The sequence below is a fragment of the Thermothelomyces thermophilus genome, chromosome 1 (genome assembly GCF_000226095.1).
Source record: "Thermothelomyces thermophilus ATCC 42464 chromosome 1, complete sequence".
NCBI lineage: Eukaryota > Fungi > Ascomycota > Sordariomycetes > Sordariales > Chaetomiaceae > Thermothelomyces > Thermothelomyces thermophilus.
In genome coordinates, this window is record NC_016472.1 from 10,124,990 (window position 1) to 10,133,765 (window position 8,776).

Genomic DNA, 8,776 nt, shown 5'->3' on the forward strand with positions numbered 1-8,776 from the left:
CGCATACTGCAGCAATCCAGCCCCCAACATGTGTCACAGAGTGGGAGAACGATTTGCTGCTCAACCCCCAACTTCATTTGGGCCCCGGTTGACGGGGCCGGCAAGCTTCGTGTCCTGCTCGCCCTATCTAGATCAGCGCCCCGGCGCACCAGTAAGACAAGCTCTCTGTTACAAACGCCGCCCCCCGTGGGTGTAGGTGGGATATCATGAGCCAAAGCCAACGCCGTACTTTTGTTGAAAATGTGTACCAGACCCTCGCCTTCTTTGCCGTTTTTACCCAACCTAAACCCGATGTGCCATGCAAGTCATGAGTGTTGAAAAAACAATGCTCCGAAACCAGCCCCAAAACATGCCCACATGACGTGTCCGGGATCCAAGTTGTTGAATATCTATCGTAATAAAGGAAAAGAACTCCGTTTCCCGCGGCGTGCTCGGCACAGCCATGTGTACACAATTAGTAGCGGTAGCTGCGGGTGCATGTCAGCAGGCATCACAAGGAGAGGCGACACGGACCAGGGAGGGGAGAAACGTACTGGTCACTCTTGTAGGGACCCTCGACATCCAGGCCGAGGTATTCAGCCTGGACGTCAGTCAGGGTGGTAAGCTCAACGTTGACGTGAGCCAGGTGGAGGCGGGCAACCTCCTCGTCCAGGATCTTGGGCAGGACATAAACCTTCTTCTCCAGCTTGCCGATCTTGCCGAACTCGACGTACTTCTTGGCAAACTCCTCGTCGTTGTTCTTGTAGAGCAAGATTTGAGCAAGTACCTGGTTGGTGAAGCTGCACGACATGACGAAGGAGCTGTGGCCAGTGGCACAGCCCAGGTTGACAAGGCGGCCCTCGGCCAGCAGGATGATGTGGCGGCCGTTCTTCAACAGGTAGCGGTCCACCTGGGGCTTGATGTTCTGCACAGACTGGGCGTTGGCCTTGAGCCATGCGACGTCGATCTCCACGTCGAAGTGGCCAATGTCTGATTACCAGGTCAGTATGCGTGGTGCGGTAAATGGTAGAGAAGCGGAGCCTCGGGCTCGAGACCGCGGACAGGGAACATACTGCAGACAATGGCGTCGTTGGGCATAGCCTCAAAATGCCTACCAACCAAGATGTCGCGGCAGCCAGTGGTCGTGACAAAGATTTGACCGATCTTGCTGGCTTTCTCCATCGTGGTTACCTCGTAGCCAGCCATGGCGGCTTGGAGGGCATTGATGGGGTCAATCTCGGTGATGAGCACACGGGCGCCCATGTCGCGGAGAGAGACGGCACAGCCCTTGCCGACGTCACCGAAACCGGCAACGACGGCGATCTTTCCGGCAATCATAACGTCAGTAGCACGCTTGATGCCGTCAATGAGCGACTCGCGGCAGCCATAGAGGTTGTCAAACTTGGACTTGGTGACAGAGTCGTTGACATTGATGGCAGGAACTAGTAGCTCGCCCTTCTTGAGCATGCGGTAGAGGTGGTGGACACCCGTGGTGGTCTCCTCGGACAGGCCGTAGCAGTCCTTGAGCATCTCGGGGTACTTAGTGTGCACCAGGTGGGTCAGGTCGCCGCCGTCGTCCAGGATTAGGTTGAGCTTCTTGCCGTCCTTGAAGGCGACAAGCTGCTGCTCCAAGCACCAATTGTACTCCTCCTCGGTCTCGCCCTTCCAGGCGAAGACGGGGATGCCAGCCGCGGCGATGGCAGCCGCGGCGTGGTCCTGGGTGCTAAAAATGTTGCACGAAGACCATGTGACCTCGGCACCAAGGGCGACGAGGGTCTCAATGAGGACGGCGGTCTGAATGGTCATGTGCAGACAGCCCGCGATGCGAGCACCTTTGAGCGGCTGGTCGGCGGCATACTTCTTGCGGATGGACATGAGACCAGGCATTTCATTCTCGGCCAGCTCAATCTCCTTGCGCCCGAAGGCAGCGAGAGAAAGGTCGGCAACCTTGAACTTGTGGGCGGGAGCAGACATTGTTGTAGCTAAGGACGACGGCTGAAAGGACCTGCCTGGTGCTATGGGTAGAAGTGGGTTGGGAGGAGAAGATTCGGCTTGAGGTCGAGGGGGAGAGGGGGTAGGAGAGGAAATTATCGATGTGGGCTGCTTTTGGCCGACGGACTTTAAAAGAGGGGCAGAGTTGGTTGGGCACGGCGGGGTGAGGAGGGGCTGCAAAAATGGGTCCGAATTTAGTCCGTTGCCGAAGCGGGAACGGCAACTCGGAATGCAGGGGCGGAGGCGCCAGGCGCAGGAGATTGTAACCGGAAAAACATTCTGATCCCGAATAAGCAGAAGCTGAATTACGGGCCGGAAGTGACGCCTGCAGCTGTATTAGGCTTCGGCCTCTTTTTTGATCGTTGCGAAGGAGATCCGCAAGGGCGAGACCACAGCGAAGTACAGCAACGAGACGAGCAAGAAACTGGCCAAGGAAAGGACCTGTCGGTGAGATGAAGGCGCCTTGGCTAACCCTCTTCTGGCCATTGACCCCACCAATCTCACCACAGGCTCCAATCGGGCTGTTCAGTGAGAGTCGGAAAAAGCACCCTTGCTCGGGTTTCTTGGGCCAGACACTGCCCTTTTTCGAAGAACTCCGACTCCCTGCCTTGCCCGGAGTCGGCGCGTAACTTGAAATGGCCGCTAGTGTACGGAAGTGCATACATGCTGCGTAAGCATTGTGCAACGGGGAGGGTGAAGAAGGAAAACGGGCCAATAGAACTGACCAACAAAGCGCACCGTTTACGGGACGCGAAGCCTTCAGTGAGCCAACAGCCCAGGTTTCATGATCTCTACGATGGTTCAATATCGCCAACTACACCACCCGCCACTACACCACCCGATATGGCTCATGGCAGAGCAAACAACGCATACGGTCCCAACAAATAGTGTTGGCATCATGGCCGTCCCGGAAACTACCAGTGCAAGCTAACAAACAAGCCGACAACCCGGAACGCCAGACCTAATGCACTCGGAATATCCCCAACCATCTCACCTCATTCGTCGTATCCTCGCCAGATTCATCCCAGGACTCTCGTCACTCAGGCAACAGGTTGCCTCTCACAGCAAACATCTTGGTGGTGATGGCCGCAGTGAAACCGTCCACCTGCTTGCTATATTGCTCAACTTGCCTAGCGTTGAGCATGCCCTCAAGCCGACTGGGCTCCTGTGGCAGCTTGAAGAGTCTCTGCCACTCGTCTTCGGGCAGGGGCTCCTGCTTGGCCGCCAAGCGCGCAGCATTATCTGCCTTCCGCTTTGCTTGCCATTGTGTGATCTTGAACTGCTCACGGGCGAGCTGGCGCTGGTAGTACTGGTGGTTGTTCAAGTCCGAGTAATGAGCTTCGATGCTGTCGAGCAGTAGGTCGCAGGTTTTCTCGAGGAATGGATCAATTGAGAGATCCAAGGTATCGAACGATGGGTGCGAGGGTAGCTTGACGGGGTCGCGCCGGATGTCGTCGAGGGAGGCCGGGAGTGGAATTTCAGCCGACTCGGGTGGCGCGGGAATTTGGTGGAGGAACGAGGTGAGAAGGTGCGTGTTGTGCACAACGACCGGAACCTCGACAAGGATATCCCTAAATGTCAACTTCGACTTTTGGAGGCTGCTCACGGCTCGAATCAGCGCTAGATCAGGAAGACACTGGGGGTATTCGCGAAGGGTCTGACCTCTCTGTCGTGAACTTCCCCTCCTTATAAGCCACCATGAACTCTGGTGATAGCTTAAAGGCGCGCAAACTGAGGGTACCTTGGGAGCTCCTGCTCACGTCGTGGACGAGCGCCACCGTTTTATCGTTTTCACGTTGATAATGGTACTGATTCTCGATGAAGGTGAGGTTGATGAAGTTGCCCATCGTCGCACTCGTGTACCAGCCAACATTGTTGGCATCAACGTTGACCTCCTTGAGATGCCTTATCATTTCGTTCTGGTAAGCAATGTTGGCCTTCGCACGGGCTGCTGCCGCGGCCAGGCTTGTTGCATCGGACTGATGGCCGTCGGCCCCCAAGACATCGATGTTTGGGAATGGAAAGGCGTTCGTGATCTCGAGGACGCCGTTATTGTCCATGCCCACAAGAGACCCCGTGGCGATTGTCGGGAAGCTCGAGGAACAGTGCTTTACTATCTTCATCACCACCTGGGAACATGTCAGTGATGCTACCAGGCATTTGGCGGGGCACCCGACTCGATTCGCCTGGGTACGTACAAGCGACTCGACCTGCGCCGACTTGATCGGCACGTCCTTCTGCGCGTCAGCCATGGCGTTTAGCGCCGATTGCGCAAGATGTAAGAAAGAAAGGTTGGTCGAGGCGCGCTTTCTGGCGATGCTCTTCCTCAGTCGTCCGAGGCTGCTCTGCAACTTTTGAGGGTTTCAGAAATCTCGTTCGTTTGTGGGCACCCAGAGAAGTGTGGCTTGACAGCTAAAACCGGGGCAGAAGCGGGTTGTTGTGGCTAGGGCGTGCAGCACGGGGGTGGGCCACTTGGTAGACAGGAGGCACGGGTGGGTACTCCGCGCTGGAATTTGTAGATGGGTACGGAGTACGGAGGACAACAACGAGCCCAACGGCTTCCTCCGTGCCTCCAGTTCAGTTGCAGCTCGCTGTTAGCCTCTGTGTGAGACACCACTTTTGACGACTTTCAAAAGACAACCTGTAATGCAAATTGATATTCACTCTCCATAGCTGACCGAAACACAACTTTGTTTCCCGAAGTTGCTCTTTTTCTAGCGAAGCACAAAACTTGATTCGGAACTTGGTTGCCAAATTGGCTTGTCATGGAATCTGAGCACAGGCTGATGATTCGACACCGAAATAGCGACATCCCACGCTCCCCCCACGTCGAGGCTTCCAGAGCACGCCTTCCATTCCTTAAATTGACGACAGCCCCAGTGCGCTCTTGCGTGTCTCTCGATTTTCACTTAGTCCCCTTCACTTTCGCCAGCTTTAATCAAGTCCTTTGTCAGTTGAGTGTCTCGGAGAGTTGGGAGGAGGACACCGCTACACCCCCACGGCCTTACATCTCAGCAAAGAACGCCGCCTTTATTTGCCTCTATACCCTCTATGAATGACGCTATCGCTACCGAAGAATCAAGCAAGCACGCGCACTTCCTGAACGCCAGCTGTGTCTCCTTTTCTACTTCCCCGCCCTTCAGTCTCCTCACTCGTCCCATTCTGTGATGGCCCAGTCCTCGATGCCGTCTTCGATGGTCAACTTCATGCGGTCTATCTTCCAGAAGGAGTACAAGGACCGCGCAGCACTAGCCGCCTTGCGATGAGCGGGACCAGCACCTCCTTTCGTTGCATCCTCCTGCGATCTCCAGATGCAGGTCGCCAAGTTGCGGCCCCTGGCATCAGGACTTCCAAACCAGTACCTGCCACAAGTGTGAGCGGGTTGTCTCTGGCAAGCGCTGTGTCCTTTTGCACCTACTTCAGAAAACCACCGCTTGCAGTCGCTTCGGCATGAGCCGCCTTATCCAGCGCACCTAGCTCAGCATACACCGTCGTTGGTGGTATGCGAGAGCGAAAGGCGACAACAAAAAAGGATGTTTTCCTCCACGCGTGATTGCGTCTCCGAGCCAGTGTTCGGAGTTTCTCAATAATTTCTCCCCAGTTAAAGGTGTCGACATATGGCGCAGTGGCATAGTCCTGCCGCAGGCACCGCAGCTCAGTCAAGGCAAGGGCGAGAAGCTGGTTCTCGGTATCAAGGCTCTCGAGATCTAGAAGGTGCTCCTGCTCGTGGTACGGCGAAACAACCAGGTATCTAGTTTGGCCAGGAGTTTCCACGACGGCCGGGACGGCGATGTCGGAAACCGCTGCCGCACCCTTTGCGTCTATATGCCGGAAGGATTGAGATTGCGCTTCAGCCACGAGGATTGGACCCTGTGTAACCGTCATGATGGTTGGAGTGGTGGTGACCACAAGTGCTTCCGCGAGTACAGAGGGCTGGAAGAGTAGGGAGTGCGGTGGCAAGCAATACCTTGGGACAGGTAGATCGCTTGCCCTGTTGTTCTTCGTGACGACCGTTCAGAAACGACAGGCTAAGGGCAACCTGGAGGCAGCGGAGGACAGGCGGCAGAGCGTACTCTTAAAGGCTGGCCTTGGAAGCACGGGAGCGAATATCCGCTGGTGACATGCCGGCCACAAATCACGAATCTCAATCCTGCGCTCCGGTTTTGCTTTGGACCCGCCCGACAAGGTGAAGAGCAGATCTCCCGGCCGTCGTTGCTGAAACACGCGGATCGCGCCATCGGTTACAAGGGTGGTGCCATCGCCAACATCCCGGTCGTAACTCGGTCTGTCATGACTGCTAAACGCAGAGCATCGCCCTCGTTTGGAGCCCCAGGTCCCTAGTCAGTCGGAAAAGATGGTAATAAGATAAGTGAGGAATTTGGTGCCGATTGCCCCTTGGCACCGTCGCATGGAATGCCTACTCTACATTTTACGGAGCACTTCACCTGGTGGAGAAGGCGTTTCCGGTCATAATTCTGTGTTTTAACAATTTTTTGGCCATGCATCCGACTCTTCTCGGCTTCTGCCTTTGGACAAACAGGCTGCAATATTAGCAGGTGTCTATAAACACCACATTCAATAGAAGCATTTTCGTATCGGATGGCAACATGGGATTTGTGCGATATTTGGCCACCTGTTTGCTAATCGGTGTTATTATGCAGTTGAACCAAGACACCGACTCCCGTCTTAAGATGACTTGTGCTTTAACTAGACCTTAAAAGACCTCGTATGAACCAAGATAAAGTCCGCTGCCGAGCGCTGCCCATGTACCACGGAGCACACCGCCGCGAAACGATCCCTGGGACCCACTCTCACGAAGAAGGCTTCGCACAACGACCAGTATATTGCCTTTGTATTCTCCATCACGCTGCGCCTCTCCGGACCTAAGCATCACCATCGTTTTTACGGCGTCTGCGGGTGTCGTTATAAATGCTGCAAGGGAACCGGAAGCAGCGGCCGCTGTTCCGGTTACCAGTCCCGTCTCAACGAGGTGACGCCTGAAGTTTCTATACGTGACTACGCCCGTCTCCTCACTTGCTGTTGGCTCGGTGTCAGTGCGTGAGCTGTTCCCTGGCCGTTGTTTCCACAGCTCAATTCGAAGGTATTCAAACACCGGGAACTGTAGCGCCGTGTACGGCAGGTTTCTTGCGACTAAACTGGGGTATCCCCTCCATGGTCTTCAGGCCAGTCCGTCCTCGCTTTTCCGTAGCATGCGCAGAGCTCGAAGCGAGGAAGACAAGCCGGGATCAGAAGAACCTGATCGTCGTACCACAAAATGCTCAATAACTTCGGCGGGAGTGGGAATGCAGCACGAAGCCATCTAGGCGCCAGCCGAGGCCATCGCGTGGATGACTGGGGCCGGTGTTGCGGTCGGCAACGAACATCCGAAAAGGACCTTGGCAGATTCATAACTCGCAAAGAAATTGGCAGCTTTTGGTTCCGCAATGGCACTTAGTCGGTATGTTCTCAAGGGCTTGCGTGGGCCGTAGCTCACCGGCCGGAAGAGTCACGATGATCACACTTCCTATTCCTTAGGAGAGATCTCTAAGTGCTATATATAGTACACGCCCTGCTAGCAATATATGATCCCTTGGAGTAGCATTTTATTAAGTCTAATATCGAATCTTAATTATATCTAGGGGGTATATAAGCAAGTTAACAGTAAATGCTACTATAGTACCTACCTAATAGCTAGCATTAATATATAGATTTAATATTATATATCATTACTTACTGAAAGAATTTCCTATAATATATTATTATTATTATTATTATTGATCCTATATTACTATATTAATAAGTATACTAGAGCCTCTCTGGTTATATATAAAGGAAACTATACCTAATAGCTAGATAAGAACCTCTATCTTTGTTATAGGCCTAGGCTATACCTAGGCTAGACAATACCTAGGCTTTACCTAGGCACGGAACGGACCTACCCTACCCTACTTACACACCCTATAGGCCTATAGAGCGTTCATTACTCGTTCGTAACTTGTCCGATAGATATACGGCCAAGGCCTAGTTAGGGCCCGACCTAGAGCCTAACTAGGCCCTACCTAGGTTATATATATATATATTAATAAAAAGGCACTACTCTATATAACTCTTATATTCTTCCTCTTTTTCCTCCTTAAGGTAGTTAAATAAAATATTATACGCTTATCTATGGATGCTATAAGGCTAGTATATTATATTTTAATTACCTTTTATACTAAATAACTGTTTAAGGGAGTTATTAATAATATAGTTATAGTAGACTTAAGAGTATATAGGCCTTTAAGGTTACTAAAATTATAGGAGCTTATCTACTCCCTTTAAGTAGTAGTAGAATAGTAGAATACTATAATTAATACCTTTTAGGTATCCTAAACCTAACCTATTCTAACCTCTAAGTTAGCTAGGGTACCCCTTAAAGCTTAGTAGCTATAACGAAAGCGTCTCTTAACCAGATAACCTTTTAATAGTAAAAAGGAACTCTTTATAATATAGAAGAGTATAATGGAATATATTCTTATAGCCGATAAAGATTTTATTAGCTCTAATTATAACTAATAGGTCTTTATCTAGGGAACCTTTATATACTAGGTATAGACCTAAGTTACGGCCTACTATAAATCTATAGGCCTAAAAGTTAGGTATAACCTGACTTAGTTCTTCTAATATCTTAGGAGTATCTTCTCTAACCCTTATAAGAAGATAGTAACCTTATTAGAGCTAGAGTTCTTATAATAGAGAGATAATAAACCATTTACTACCTTTATTATTTGATTTAAGGCTAAGCTATTAGAGGTAAGAGGCCTCC

At 51.9% G+C, this 8,776-nt stretch overlaps 3 protein-coding genes across 3 annotated transcripts; all 3 read right to left on the bottom strand.

Moving 5' to 3' along the window:
• Nucleotides 1-325: 325 nt before the first annotated feature.
• On the bottom strand, nucleotides 326-2,114 carry MYCTH_2299664 (uncharacterized protein). The gene is made up of 3 exons (XM_003660826.1): nucleotides 1,053-2,114; nucleotides 534-969; nucleotides 326-467 (listed from the first exon to the last, which is right to left on the bottom strand). The coding sequence occupies exons 1-3, from the start codon at nucleotides 1,951-1,953 to the stop codon at nucleotides 455-457; spliced, it is 1,350 nt and encodes a 449-aa protein (XP_003660874.1). The 5' UTR covers nucleotides 1,954-2,114; the 3' UTR covers nucleotides 326-454.
• A 615-nt stretch (nucleotides 2,115-2,729) lies between these two features.
• On the bottom strand, nucleotides 2,730-4,294 carry MYCTH_109530 (uncharacterized protein). Its single transcript, XM_003660827.1, has 3 exons — nucleotides 4,170-4,294; nucleotides 3,634-4,100; nucleotides 2,730-3,569 (listed from the first exon to the last, which is right to left on the bottom strand). The coding sequence occupies exons 1-3, from the start codon at nucleotides 4,221-4,223 to the stop codon at nucleotides 3,008-3,010; spliced, it is 1,083 nt and encodes a 360-aa protein (XP_003660875.1). The 5' UTR covers nucleotides 4,224-4,294; the 3' UTR covers nucleotides 2,730-3,007.
• Nucleotides 4,295-4,983: 689 nt separating this feature from the next.
• On the bottom strand, nucleotides 4,984-6,565 carry MYCTH_2314329 (uncharacterized protein). Its single transcript, XM_003660828.1, has 2 exons — nucleotides 5,390-6,565; nucleotides 4,984-5,333 (listed from the first exon to the last, which is right to left on the bottom strand). The coding sequence occupies exons 1-2, from the start codon at nucleotides 5,854-5,856 to the stop codon at nucleotides 5,120-5,122; spliced, it is 681 nt and encodes a 226-aa protein (XP_003660876.1). The 5' UTR covers nucleotides 5,857-6,565; the 3' UTR covers nucleotides 4,984-5,119.
• Nucleotides 6,566-8,776: the final 2,211 nt, after the last annotated feature.